General features: G+C 35.0%; 1 protein-coding gene across 1 annotated transcript; it reads left to right on the top strand.

Annotated features, from left to right (window-relative positions):
- Positions 1–3,814: 3,814 nt before the first annotated feature.
- On the top strand, positions 3,815–15,549 carry LOC104896997 (methionine S-methyltransferase). Its single transcript, XM_010683796.4, has 12 exons — positions 3,815–4,139; positions 5,865–6,058; positions 6,281–6,487; positions 6,571–6,666; positions 7,553–7,741; positions 7,821–8,009; positions 8,100–8,336; positions 8,758–8,892; positions 9,981–10,298; positions 10,465–10,644; positions 12,869–13,840; positions 14,864–15,549. The coding sequence occupies exons 1-12, from the start codon at positions 3,920–3,922 to the stop codon at positions 15,155–15,157; spliced, it is 3,231 nt and encodes a 1,076-aa protein (XP_010682098.2). The 5' UTR covers positions 3,815–3,919; the 3' UTR covers positions 15,158–15,549.
- The last annotated feature ends 59 nt before the right edge of the window (positions 15,550–15,608 follow it).

The raw sequence follows: 15,608 nt of genomic DNA, 5'->3' as shown, positions 1-15,608 counted from the left end.
TTAGTAGAATTTTTTTTGTAATTGGTCCTATGCAATGTGTGTGCAGTGAATTGTGGGAACAATCTGATTTTTTGTAAAAAAACTAAACCATGGTGCTAAACAATATTTTCTCTCTCCTCATTTTGGGAAATAAGCCCCCATTTAATGTTGGGGGTTTATATAGAGGATAGAGTATGGTAATGGTAAGCTTAAAGTAACTTTGAAATTGGGTAATTTAAATTTTTTGCAAATTTTCAGCTTTGTGAAAATTTTGGAGGGAAAACAATTTGGCGCCAAAAAAAATTGGCTCCCCCACATTTCTCTCTCCTCAGCCGAGTATAATTAGGAGGAAACCAACTAGTGGTCCCTCTTTTCTCTCTCCTCCCTTCCCTTAAACCCTCCATGTGCAATGGTCCCCACACCTTTAATCCCCTACACTTATTCTCTCCTAATCATCTTCCAATTTTTGCCTAGAAAACCACAATTTTTTTTTTTTTTTTTTTTTTGAAGGGATAAAAAAAAACCACAATTTTTGAAAGTGTAACATCTAAAAAAAACGGAGGAATTATTATTATTATTATTATTGTTGTTGTTGTTGTTGTTGTTGTTGTTGTTCTTGCTCTTGCTCTTGCTCTTGCTCTTGCTCTTGCTCTTGCTCTTGTTCTTGTTTTTTTTTTTTTTTGACAGGTTGCTCTTGTTCTTGTTCTTGTTATTGTTATTGTTATTGTTATTGTTATTGTTATTATTCTTATTATTATTTATTATTTGAAACTGAAATTAAATTAAATAAACTAAAATTAAATTAAATAAATTGAAATTAAATTAATTAAAATGAAATTAACTGAAAATAAATTCAAAAGAAAGGGCCTAACGTGGTGGAGAAACAATGGAGAAGCGAGCGGATGCTTGCAAAAAAAGCTATAATTACCCTTTGAACTCTGTAAAATTTAATAATGAATAGAATATTCTCTTCAATGCTTAGGTTGAATATTCTTTCAACATGTGTGGGCTGCTAGACAAACACCACGTTATTTGCAATTTGGATATATGGAAAAGTCATGTAACAAAACAACAAAAACTCAAAAAGAAAAAAAAGGTGAGAAAAAAATAGTGGCGTAGTACTGTAGTAGGATCAATACAGATATGTTGTTCACAACTTTATCATATTCATGACTATTTTATTTATTGCTCATTTAAAATTATTTAAATGCACAAATTAAACTCAAAAGAAAGAGCTTCAAGTAAGCAAATTTAGTAAAAAATAGTGTTGAATATATTATACACCAAAATGTCTTGGATGGACTGAGTTTTATTATGCACCCAAATAAATTTTTGGGATATTTCATTTGGTACCATTGAATTTTTGGCTTTTTCATTTGGTACCACTGTTATTTTAAACTTCCACATGATACCACTCTAATTTAATATTAATTTTTATCATACCATTTTTTTAAGTAAATTGTTAGTTAATGGTTGAATAAGAATACGATTTTGTTTGAGTTTGCATGTTTCTATTTGCAGTTGCAAAAATTTAATAAATTAAGATTTTAGGGTGTCGTTTTAACCCTTAAAACTCTATTTTTCAATCAAAAATTTCATAAAAATGATCATAATATTCTATGTCTTTTTATTGTCAAATATGACCTCAACTTTGACCTTAACGACTAAAACAATTACTAAAACCTTAACGCAAATTAAAACATGTAAATCGAAGTAAAAACTCTAGCCTATTCTAACTTAAATTAACACTTTACTTAGTTGAATGCTACAATAGAGAATAAATTCAAATTATAGTGGTACCATGTAGAATATCTGAAAAATAGTGGTACCAAATGGAAAAGCCAAAAGTACAATGGTACCAAATGGAATATATCATATGAAAGAAAATCGACTATATCATTCAAAAGCTGACTCTAAGGATAGGAGTTAGCTTAAGTGGGTAGAGCGCTCCCCCTTGGCCCCTGAGGTCAGGGGTTCTGCCTTACCCCCAACATTATGCTGGGGTATTTCCTTTGCATGCCATGCATGCCTTACCAACCAATGTGTTGGTGTTTCCTACATTAATATACAAAAACTGATTGTATTAAACGAAAACGGACTAAATCAAATGAAAACCGACTATTTACAATCTACAAAAAGTTATTGTTAACTCGACTCATTAATTGGTTTATAATAAACCATATCCATATTAGCGTGTGCACCGGTCCAAGATCGGACCGGGCCGTACTGGAATTGACTGGACAAGTCGACCAGAATTTGGATTTTTTTGGACCAGGACCAGAATTTTCCCGATCCGGTCCGACTGAATTTGCATTTTTTAAAAGAAATTCTTCTATATTTAGATTTATAAATATTTATAAATTTAAACGGGTTTTTCCAACCTATACAACTAGTACAAAGTTTAACCCTTTATCTATTAAATAATTTGATTAACTAAAATAGAATATTTTCCTATAATTATGCTAAATAGTTAGTTTCTTTATTAATATATCATTTATCTTTTCTTTTAATGAAATTAAAATTATCATTAATACTCCCTCTGTTTTTTTTATCATTCTCACTTTTCTGTGCACGCTTCCCAATGCACTTCTTTGAACTTAAATATCTTTCATTATATATTAGTAAAAATTATAACGATTGAATATTAATAACGTACTAATTGAGACGAATCAAACAAGATACCACATGACTATGTTTTTTCTTATAGATTGAAAACAATTGAGAAGATTCTCTCTAAGTATGAATAGTGCCAAGATTCTAAGTGAGAAAGATAAAAAAAAAACAGAGGGAGTATATATTTAGCATATTATTGAATAGATAAGGTTTAACCTTTTCACTAGGTGCATAGGATAGAAAAAGCCTATTTAAATTTAATAATTCTAACAATAATAATCTTAAAGTTATAAAAAATAGGTTTTAACTTTCTAACTTTATAACTTTAAAATTATTTTAAACCTTTAAACTTTATTTACTAAAAATACAAAAATTCCGATACACTAATCCGGAAACCTAAAATCCTGTTTTTTGGCGGACCGAAGATTGGACTGAAATCTTCAGTCCGGTCCAGTCCAAATTTCGGTCCAACCCTACCCTTTGCACGCCCCTACATACCTACATACCTACATACCTACATACACATATATGTATATTATGAGAGTGTAAGATATACTACCTCTGTATTTTTTTAGTTGCATCATTTGATTTTTCATGTTGTCGAGAAGGTTTTTGAATGTTAATATCTCTTACTGGGTGTAAGTAAAAATTATAAAAATTTAATATTTAGAATACTCGCATTGAGACGAATTTAACAAGATCTCATTTGATTATATTTTTTTCTTATATAATGATACGAAATAATTTAACAAAATTGATTGATCAATAATACCACAAAACAAATATTGCAACCAAAAAGCTACGAAGATTGGATTGCCAACGTGGTCACCTCATAGATTCTAGTTTTTCTATTGAACGTTGTACTCATTCATCTCAGCTTTGTAAACGATAAGGTTGGAGCTCCTCTCATGCGCCTTCTAACCTTCTTTTTCATTATATTCCAAAAAAATAAAATATATATATAATCTGCGTCTTGGCTTTGGAAAACGGGAAGTTAGTCGCGTGGATAAATAAGATAATCAACCATCAACATTATAAAAAATAAAAAACCAGAGTCTAGAAACACTGCTCCTAGATAATTAATTTACCAAACCGTGGAAATAAAATAGGACGAAAAAGTGAACAATAAAAAACATTCTCGCTTTCTGCGGTCTGCCCAATATAAACAAAGTATCCAGTCCAAATAAAATATACTAATATTAATAAGGAAATAATATATGGTTCTTATTTAAAAACTATATTTAACATTGGGAGTGTACCCCTTCCAGTAGCAGCTGAGATTTTGGAAAAAGTGACACAAGAGTGAAGAGAGAGAGAAGAAAGAGAAATGGAATGCGTAGAGGAGTTCTTGAAGAAATGCAAACAATCAGGAGATGCAGCGTACAGTGAACTACGATCAGTGTTAGAAAAGCTTGAAAATCCTGAAACTAGAGTTGAAGCACGAATATTCTTATCTCATGTTCAGAAACATTTCGATTCTATTACTGATGATTGCTTTTCTACTTATCATTTCCGAATCAATGACATTCAATTGGAGCATTCTTCAGGTTATTCTTTTTGCGTTCCGTTTGATCTTGTTTTGATTCATTCATTTTGTGCCGTTGATTTGCTTTTCGAAACTCGAAATAATGAAAAAAAAAGGAATTGTGGCGAATAATTTGGATGGATGGATATGACGTATAAAGTAGTAGAAGTTTGGCTGTATTATGATCATTTTAATGGAACAATGACGTCATAGTTGATGCGACAAATCACGCTTAAAGTATGGTTTCAGCTGTTTATAGGAAAGAATCTCATGTTGTGCGATTGATGTGATAAAAAGCTGATGTGATGCTTTGAAATGAAATCAGGATCAAATGCACAATTTTGCGTGTTTTTGTTTCTCCGATAACAACTATTTTGTACAATTAACTCTCGTAGTAGTTATACTTTGTGCTGGAGTTGTTTTCTAAGTTAGTCATTTGATAAAATTTTGTGGTTTAAGGTTTTAGATATGTAATATTACCATGTGAAATTACTCTCACATAGTTATACATTTATAAATATAAAATTTGAGCACAATGATGAGAAATTAAGGTAACCTTAGTCTTTAGCGTTTGGTTGAATATAGAAAGTTATGGTTCCTAGGAAGTTATCTGTCGTTGTATATAATTTATTGTTTCGTTGATCATGAGTTCCACTTGCTGATGGACCTAGTAACTAACTTCATTTGTTTGTTAGTAGAACTTCCTAGGAAGTGCTCTTTCCCATGTTTTTTCCCAACCAAACAAGTCGATAATTTTACACTTCCTAGGAAGTATCTAGTTTGGCTCGTTAAAGTTGTTTTCCTAGATACATGACTATTGATTAACATATCTCAGTGATTGTACCAGATAATCTAATCTCGCTAATATATTGATAAAACTACAAGTTATATTTTGTGTCATTTGGATGAGGTAGGATTGAAAATTCCATGGGGGTGGGAAGTAAACTCCCAAGTATTATATTTTAGTGTATAGAAGGCTAACCAATAATTATGTAACCAGATATCATCGGAAGGGGCTATACTTTTTCCCATTCCCTAGGCTTGCAAACTTAGGAAGTTATAAATACTAGCATTACATAGTTGATTCTGATTATTTGTGCTGGTTTTTTGGTTTAGTTTCGATGAAAATTTTGACTTAAACTAATCATAAGAATGAGTATCAAATGTCTAATATTGTTCCGATGTCTCAGTATAAACTTCTTATTATTTGGTGGCCTGCATGGCGAGAGTTGGCTTTGAATTTACGATAGATTGAAAAATGGTGTTGGATGTTACTACTTAAGTGTGACAAATGAAGCATAGAATGATGTGCCTTGCCATGGGAGAGGAGGAATAAATATAACTTGTGCTTTTTGCTGATTTTCTTATTAGTTTCTTTTCAGTCTTCCTTTTTTGTTGACGTGAATCAATGTAGCGCAGTTTATCCTATATCTTTCTTGCATATATCAGAAAATAACTAGTGTATTTTTGTGTGCATATAGTTACATGTGGGAATGTTATGATATCATATATGTGTGTGTTCTATTTCTCTGTTCAGCATTGTTTGCAGTTTCTCAATTAGATACATTAGACTGCCTGAGTAAAGGAGTGCAAACTGATAGTCATAGTTGTCCGATTGCTGAAGCTTGTATCTTCAGCACACAACATTTGTAGCTAAGAATTCCTTAACAGTTTTTCCTAGAAAGTTCAGCTGCTGTGTGTAGCTAATCTTTTTTTGTTGGCTGAGCTATTCATGGTGGAAATTCAGGCTCCCAGCACAGGAAAAAGTTGACAATGCTGGTGATTCCTAGCATTTTTATGCCAGAAGATTGGTCTTTCACATTCTATGAAGGATTGAACAGACATCCTGAATCCATCTACAAGGATAAGATAGTTGCTGAGCTTGGTTGTGGAAATGGATGGATAACTATTGCTATAGCTGAGAAGTGGTCTCCTTTGAAGGTTCATTACATTCTCCTAATTTTTAATGTAAAAAAGGAAATTTGATTAATGCTAGCCATTCTATGGTTTTTATTATTCTATTCAAATGTATCTATTTTATTATTGCCAAGTACTCTGGGAAAGTCATAGATTTTCTTTTGCCATTAAGTACTTGAAAGGATTATTTAAGCAACCTATTATTTGGGAAGTCTGAACTGAGTTGTTGAATCAACTTTTTAACAGGTGTATGGGCTTGATATAAACCCGAGAGCTATAAAGGTTTCCTGGATTAACCTTTACTTAAATGCTTTGGATGAGAATGGTCAACCCATTTATGATGGTGAGAAGAAGACTCTACTGGATATAGTGGAATTTCATGAATCTGACCTTCTAGCTTACTGTAGAGACCATAACATAATGCTTGAAAGGATTGTTGGCTGCATACCACAGGTAAAGTGGCATTATTATTATTATTTTGCTTTATGGGATTCTGATTCCTATATAAATTTCGGTTAAATGATTTTTTCCTGCAGATCCTTAATCCTAATCCAGATGCAATGTCCAAGCTTATTACGGAAAATGCAAGTGAGGAGTTTCTCCATTCTCTCAGCAACTATTGTGCACTGCAGGTTAGTAAACTTTTGATTAGAGGCTCATATTTTGCTATGTGTGGGTGAAGTTTCTCGTGCTTGCATGTGCTAAACAAGTTCAACAAATGAGTCACTTGTATTGCCTTGTTTCTCAGCCAAATTATACATATTTCCCATGTTTACTGTTACTAATGAATTGGTACCACTTGTGGTGATGTTTAATACTTAAGTGATAGGACATTGTGCTGGTAAAATTGTGGATGATTTAAGCTGGCTGAATTTTCTCTGTAAAAAGCTGATGTCTTCAGAGTTCATGGAAAATCTGTTTGTAGCAATTAGTAAAGACAAATTGATTTGTGAATTAATCATTCAGAATCTCTCTAAAAGCTTTCCATGTCATCTATAATTATATGTGAGCTCTTTTATTTGTTTACTAACAAATCTGTCAGCAAGCGGAACTGACATCCCCTAGGTCCTGATTGACCACTCAGCCAAGTGGAACTAACTGAAAATGAAACCAGAATATACAAGTACAGTATCTTCTACATTATCCCTCATTGATGAAGGGATACTAGGGAACATCCAGTCTGCTGCTATTATTACCTATTTGTTGCCTTTTGTAATCTAGAAGAAAATATAAAGTTTGTACTGATTAAAACAGAGTGAATACAACCTTGACAAGGGAAGCATTTCTTTCTATATTCATCTAGTTTATTTTTTATGGCAATGTTGCCAAATGAATTATGAAAGCAGTCAGTAAAATCGTTTTCTTGTAGGCAATTACTTCTCTTGCTAATTTTTGCATGCGTTTCCATGGATTTCTGGTACTCTAAAGAATATTATTTCCTTTGACTGTCTTAATAATGATTCTTCTAACTCTACAGAAACTTTGGCCATTTTCTTCTTTTATATGTTCTGAATATAGGGTTTTGTTGAAGATCAATTCGGCTTAGGCTTAATAGCTAGGGCGGTTGAAGAGGGCATTGCAGTTATTAAACCCACTGGGATTATGATTTTTAATATGGGAGGTCGTCCAGGACAAGCTGTTTGCAGACGTTTGTTTGAACGGCGTGGTTTCCATGTTAACAAGATCTGGCAAACGAAAGTTGTTCAGGCAAGCATAACGCTGAATTACTGTCAAATATATTCAATTATTTTTTAGCCTGGGATTTGTCTTGACCTGTATTTTACAGGCTGCTGATACAGATATTTCAGCGTTAGTTGAGATTGAAAAGAACAGTCCACACCGTTTTGAATTCTTCATGGGGCTTACAGGAGATCAACCTATTTGTGCACGAACAGCTTGGGCGTATGGGAAGGCTGGTGGTTGTATGTCTCATTCTATTTCGGTTTACAGTTGTCAACTTCGTCAACCTAATCAAGTGAGAATTTTCTTTCCCTTGTTTCACATACATGATAAAATCTGAATGTATGGTACATGTAAATCTTAGTAGTTGATATTGTATTGACAGGTTAAGAGAGTTTTTGAGTTTCTGAGAGATGGCTTTAATGAGATCAACAATTCTTTGGACTTATCCTTTGACAATGATGCTGTTGCTGATGAAAAGATTCCATTCCTGGCGTATCTTGGAAGTGTTCTCCAAGAAAATTCATACCTCCCTTTTGAGTCACCAGCTGGCAGTAGACGCTTTCGAGACCTTGTAGCAAGGTTCATGAAAACTTACCATCATGTTCCACTTACTGCCAAGGTAGCAATGGATGGCTTTAAGGCCTTTCTTTAAATTGTTCATACAAGTTTCTGTTTATGGTTTTCCTTTAATCTGGAACTGTCATTTGAAATTTCTGACTATGTGGCATGTGCATCTTTTGAGAATGTGAATTTCAGTTACAGAGGATCTCATAGTCTTTCTAATTGTTCCATCATTTTTGAGTAGGTTAATTGAACAGAAAATGGAGACAGTTCTTGTGACTGTTCATTATCTGCCTTGGCCACCATCAAAACTTGAAATTCTGATTGCATTATATGTTTTTAATTTTTTATATTTTACAAGAGTCAGGTGATACCTGAAGCCTTTTTGTGCTCTCCAGGACTTTGTTGTATTGCTTTTAAAATTTGACTTGTTGATGCTCTGTGTACTTCTTTGTCTCTCTCTCTCTCTCTCTTTTCAGAATGTAGTTGTATTTCCTTCAAGGACTGCAGCAATTGAGAATGCTTTACGGCTGTTCTCACCCAATCTTGCCATTGTCGATGAGCTTTTGACCCGAAACCTTCCTAGGCAATGGATGACATCTTTGGCAATTGAGGTATAGCCTGTTTATGATGGCACATCTTGTTACTTCCATTCTTCACATGCATTTTTGTATATTTATTGTTTATCTTAAACTTATTAGATTTTATTATGGTTTGCATTATTATCACTTGTAATTATATAGGGCCTATTATTTGTTGTTTCCTCTTTTTTTTTTTCTTCTTAATTTTTCTTATTTTATTGTTTGTCTTCACAATTCACATGCATTTGTTTGCTTTTTGTTCTTCACTATTGGGAGAGGAATTTAATAAGGAGGTGAGATTGGTGTAGCGTATAGCTTGTTATCAATTCCGTTTTCTGCAAAACTAGTGGCCTCTCTAATGGCTCCTACATATTTATGGCGCGTGTGGCTTTTGTTTACATGAATGTTGGGATGGATTTAGATCTTAATTAGTGTAATGCGTATCAGTCTATAGTTAAAACTTAAAAGGAGATGGCGAGGCATCTCAAATTTCAGAAACAGTGAGACACTCATCAACTTATCAACAGAGGGAGGAGAGATATGCCTGTGTAGTATGCCCCTAAAGTTGTGTGATGCGTATATGGATGACAAGAAACGTGACCAAGATTAGCAGCTATGTGGACAAAATGGTACTTCAATTTTTGTTAGATGAACGTTGGAAATGAAGTAATTTCTTTCAAGTTTCACAACTGACCTCCGCTTTTGTTTCTTTCCTTGAACGTCGTTTTTAGTTGGTAATTGGTTGTTGCTGCTGTTGTGCTATTTTGTTGTCTTTGACAGGTATACGTGGTGTCGTATGCTACATTAGGCCACATGGAAATGATGTCTGCATAATTTATAATGGACTAGAAGACAAGAACACTAGCAAAGTTCTTTGTTTAATTTCACTCATGTGTGATGTTTGCAAGTTTCACTATTGCCTCCTTTGCTCACATAATATGTCCACTTTACACAAATGTAGTTTTTGTCTTTAGAAACCTTATGCAAATTGAGTTTATAGGGGACATTTGTCTCACTTTGATGCAATGATAATATATTCATTCTTTAAGCCTATATGTAGGACATTTTCTCATGAATTGTTGTTGTGACAAATATGACCCAGCTTTGTTTCCACATTTCAGAAGAGAGATTGTAGCGAGGCTTCAGATGTGGTTACAGTTATAGAGGCTCCACATCAGTCAGATTTGATGGTTGAGCTGATTAAGAAGCTGAAACCTCAAGTTGTGGTTACTGGCATTGCTAAATTTGAGGCTGTTACTAGTGCTGCCTTCGAGAATATGTTGGATGTTACAAGCAAAATTGGCTCACGTCTTTTCTTGGACATATCTGACCACTTTGAGTTGTCAAGCGTGCCTAGCTCCAACGGGGTCCTGAAGTATCTTGCAGGAAATTCTCTTCCATCACATGCTGCCATTGTGTGTGGTCTGTTAAAGAATCAGGTACTTGTCATTTTCCGTAGAAAATGCTCGACTGGAATACCAAGTACTTTAATAGCCAACGTATACAGAATAGTTATTTGGATATAGCATTCATATTTGTCCTTCCAGCCATTGGAGCCTGACTGTTTATATGAATCTTATGATATGATGCTTAATATTTCTCCAGGTTTATACGGACCTTGAAGTAGCATTTGTGATTTCAGAAGATGCAACAATTTTTCAGGCTCTCGCAAGAACTGTCGAACTTCTTGAAGGGAATACTTCATTGATTAGTCAAAACTATTATGGGTGTCTTTTCCATGAGCTTCTCTCCTTTCAGTTAGCTGATCGGCATCCACTTGCAACGGTCTGTCATTCTTCCCTTGGTGTTAGTAGGCTGAAGATTGATTGACGTATCTTGTTTTTGAGCCAAACTGTGAATTTTTGTTTAGTGAATTTACTCACTTTCTAAGTATTCTAACATGTCGAGGAATTTCTCCACTAGGTTCGCCAGACACTCTGATATCTACAGTCAGAGGCTAATTAAGTGATGCTTACATATGAGTTGCGTCGCCCAGAACTTAATGTCACATATAAAAAAGAGACTTGCCTAGAGCTGAATTGTCAACGTCACCTTATGGTCCCTAGAGCTTCAGCCCAGTCTCTGTGGGATATCCTGTTGTAAGCGGTGCTGAGCCTAGCGCCATAGCCCAAGGAAAGCCAAACCTAACACAACCATCTCAGACATGGATTGGTTTTTTATATATTTAGCTGGACCAACTTGCTTGGCAGGTTTGGTTTGCCTGCATTGGCCCTCTCAAAAGTAAAAACTGTACATTCATTATTTAAGCTTGGGACCATGTTTATCTAGATGTTGGATTTCCAATCTTCAACACTTCCCACAGCCCTAATCCCCCTTCTTACCTTCTATTCTTTTAAATTACCCGGGTTCCCTCATTTTCCCTTACACCCAGTTCTTTTCCCATTGTTTTACTCTTAATTCTCATTCTTCTAAAAATACTCTTTTTACACCCTTCTTGTCATCCGCTGTTCATCGAAAAGTTTTTAGTTACTCCCTCCGTCTTTTTTTTACTTGCTAAATTTTGCATAAATGGATGTCTCCTTTTAGTTGCTACATTACTTTCTTTGTTAATCATGACGCACCAAAAAATACCAATATTCCCTTTTATTTTTGTCATCTTCGTACGTATAAATCCCAAATTTTTGTCATTTTCCCAGAAATTTATGGCCCCCACCACACTTTTCCTCCTTTCTTTAATACTTGTGCCCACAGCAATGTAGCAAGTAATTAAAGACGGTGGAGTAGTATTAACGTATTTTAGTCTCATTAGTGCTCCTGATAGACTCAAGAGCAACTGTTAGGACCAGCATACATCAAAGATTTTGCTAGTGAAATTCTCTGAGTCCTATTTTTCTTGCATAGAACCATAGAAATTCAAACCTCATGATCTATGAAAAACATCCTTTTGGATCTCGAAGGATGGTAATTTTCCTTGGGCTTTTGGCCCATTGAAATGGAGCTCCATTTTAGTTGTTAAAGTAGAAAATTGCAAAAAATAAAAAATCATAAAGATCAGGTCCATAGCTGGTGCCAATTTACCTCAGGACTGGACTAGTTGTAGTTCAAGCAGGGCCTTAACCCGCCGATAGCATGGGTAAGATTGTTATGTGGCTAGTTCAATTATGGCTAAGCCTTAGGAGTATAATTTGATGGAATGACATTGAAATTTCTAAGTCCTATTCCAGTTTGAAATGTTATAGGGCTCAACTTTTTGCAAGGAATTAACCTAAGGCATTCCCACCCATGCTGTTTACTTATCACAGAAGCAAGAACAAGGCGGAGAAGGAGAGTTGAACACACGCATAACTGAATGTCAGATGAAAGGAGGGAGCAAAGAAAATATAGGAGACACAGAATGTTGTTAGTTATATCGAGAAAAACTGAACAGTAGGAGGCAGTATTAATAATATCAGAAGAAGATATTGTAATTCATTAGAATTGAAGTGATGGAATTGCATTGATTCAATCAATATAATGTACCTTTTGCTGAATTTCCCTCTAATATCTGCTTACTTGTTACTTGTGAGTCTGTCATTCACTTGATTCTTAGGAATCTGTTAATCTAGACCTAGTCTGAAGTTGGAATCCTCTCCAAATTCAGTAAACAATCAAATTATATGTGTGACTTGGCCGAATGAAGCTTGTTCCGGCCCCAGGTAACCCAATTCTTACATTGGAACTCAATGTTTAGATTTAAAAGTATACTTAAAAAAAAGTAAAAAACGTATACCACAAACATTTAGTTATACATAAATTTCATCCTTAAAATCAAATGAAGTCCTAAGGTTATTTATTACACTAGTAGTTCTCTATTTTTGGTTTCGAGATTTTGAAAGTTATAGATAGAATGATAGATAGATAGATTGTCTGGGACAATCAGATTTACCTAGTTTCTACTTCCATGCAATAAAATAACAGTTTCTTAATTATTCTTCTGGATCATTGATAGTTCTACCAGGATCGTTAGACAAGTTTATATATCTTGTTAAATTTAATGCATGTACTCCAGAGAGAATATGATGAGAAGAGTTCCACCAAGTTGATTGGATTTGCCAGCTCTGCTATATCCGTCTTCAGCGATTCCGAGCTTTCAATAAGTGAAGGAGACAACGATTCTTCCCTGATTCACATGGACGTCGATCAAAGCTTTTTGCCATTGCCTGCACCTATAAAGACTGCTATTTTTGGAAGTTTTGCTAGGCAGAATCTCTCGGAGTCTGAGACAGATGTGACAAGCGGCGTCAGACAATTCATTAAGACCAGATATGGGTTCGCAACAAACAATAGCACAGAATTTTTATACTCTGACTATTCTTTGGGTCTTTTTAACAAGATGCTGCTTTGCTGTATTCAAGAAGGTGGCACATTTTGTTTTCCTGCTGCATGTAATGGGAACTATATAGCTGCTGCAAAGTTTATGAAAGCAAACATTGTTAACATTCCCACAAAGGCTGATGTTCGGTTTAAGTTAACTGATGATGTATTGACCAAGGTGCTGGAGTCTGTTGAAAAGCCATGGCTGTATATTTGTGGTCCTACAATAAACCCTACTGGATTGCTTTACAGCAACAAGGAGATGGAAAATATATTATCAGTCTGTGCGAAATTCGGTGCAAGGGTTCTGATTGACGCCTCTTTCTCAGGACTAGAATATGACACCGACAATTGGGATGCCTGGAATTTGGAGCCCACTTTAGCAAAGCTATATTCCTCTGCCAACCCAACATTCTGTGTTTCTCTGCTTGGAGGTCTCTCACTAGAGATGCTTACTGGTGGGCTGACATTTGCATTCTTGGCGGTGGATCACTGTCTTTTAACTGAGACAACCAATGGGTTTGCTGGTCTAACTAGACCTCACAGTACTACTAGATATGCTATGAAGAAGTTGTTGGCTCAGGCTGAACAAGAATCTGGTAACCTTTCTGAATTTGTTACTGAACACAAGGAGATTTTGAAAAATAGGTCACATCGCTTGAAGGAGGTAACTAACTCGAGACGTTTGGTTCCTTGTTTTTGCATTACTTGAATTCCGCTTGCATGCATAAATATAAATTGTTGTTACTAGTATCTAGTCATCTTGAATTTGCTAAAAATCTATTGTTTGACATGTCCCTGCTAAATACCATAGCTAAAATTTTGTCTTTTTTTTTTTTATTGCGTCATTAGGCTACATATTATGCCATCACAGCACTATCAGTCATTGTACTATGTCAGTTATTGCATGCAAAATTTTCACCTGTATATCATTATGAGCTAAATTAATTGCCTCATAAGGCTACATTATATTTCATCACAGCAGAATCAATCATTGTATGAGGCAAAATTTCAGGTGTATGTTATGATGGACTAAGTCAAATGCCTTTCAGAGTTGTCCTTGGCTTCTTAGTTGTTCTGAAGTAGAATGACATCTTGCCTGTGTATTTTTCTGTTGACCAGTTTACTTCTTGTCTTCTCCTGGCATTTATTGGGTTCAGAAGCTGTTAGCTTGTAATTAGTCTCTTATTTACTCTAAACCATATAGGCTTTGGATGATGGCTCCCTCGATTACTTTTTCTTTTTGGAGTCCGTATCTAATTTTCTTTTACATGAAGCCTCTACTGTGAATGATTATAATGGTTAAAGCACGCTCTCGCGCACACGCTAACACAAGCACAAACTGAGAAACAAGATAAATGGTTTATGATTTTATAGTTTGGACTTTGGATTTGCCAAGTTCATATCAGCTGCAGTTGATGGCTCTTTTCCTTAAATTCTCATCTTTTTGACTTTATGCGAGAAACCCTGTAGCCAAGAATTGTTGTTATTAGAGATATAGAGCAGTGCTACAGTTAGCTTTCGGTATTCCTTGGTCAACTCTTTAATGGGAAGGACACATCATCATATATTCTTCCCCTGCATTTGCTACTATCAGACTATCAGTATCCTGACAAACCATTCATTTTTTTTGGAATTTATAGTTATTACAATGACTAACTACCTTGATCCTTACTGCCCTATGTAACAGACACTGCAAAATTGTGGATGGGAAGTGCTTCCATCCTGTGGTGGTGTGTCCATGGTGGCAAGACCATCTGCTTATCTTGGGAAGCATATCAAACTCGAGAATGCTACCAGTCAAAAGATTGAGATTGCGGACTCTACCATTCGACAAGCCATTTTGGACGCCACTGGTCTATGCATCAATAGTGGGTTATGGACTGGAATTCCTGGTTACTGTCGCTTCACAATCGCTTTACAAGAAGATGAATTTGAGCATGCATTGGATCGCATTACAAAATTCAAGGATTTCATGGGTTAAGTGTTTAAATTATGGTCAGTTTCATTCTTAGCCTAAATAATGGTTCATTGCTGCATGACTTAGGTGTCATGCTTATTGCCTTGTTCGAAATTCCAAGAGATCAAGACGAAAGAAAAAATCTGTCAACCACGAGCTTGAATATCTTCCTTGCTTGTGAGGCTATGGTTTTTGCAATTTCGGTTGGTTTTGAGCACAGAATTCTACAGATTATATGTATACATGTAATTTCATCCTATTTCGCATAATCTAATTGCAGTCTCTTAATAGGAGACATGCGCAAAGGACTCTATACTAAGATGTATTTCCTTACCTATCATTTGTCACTCTTGCTCAACTGTGTAAGCAAGTGGTCATGCAAAATAAACTTGGATACACTAGTATAGTTGAGGTCACTTTTGAGATCTAGAGTTACGTTACTCCGACACCTTGTTCTATTTCACGTGTCGCGTGT

The sequence above is a fragment of the Beta vulgaris genome, chromosome 6 (assembly GCF_026745355.1).
Source record: "Beta vulgaris subsp. vulgaris cultivar EL10 chromosome 6, EL10.2, whole genome shotgun sequence".
Lineage (NCBI taxonomy): Eukaryota > Viridiplantae > Streptophyta > Magnoliopsida > Caryophyllales > Amaranthaceae > Beta > Beta vulgaris.
This window is presented reverse-complemented; position numbering and strand designations above follow the sequence as displayed.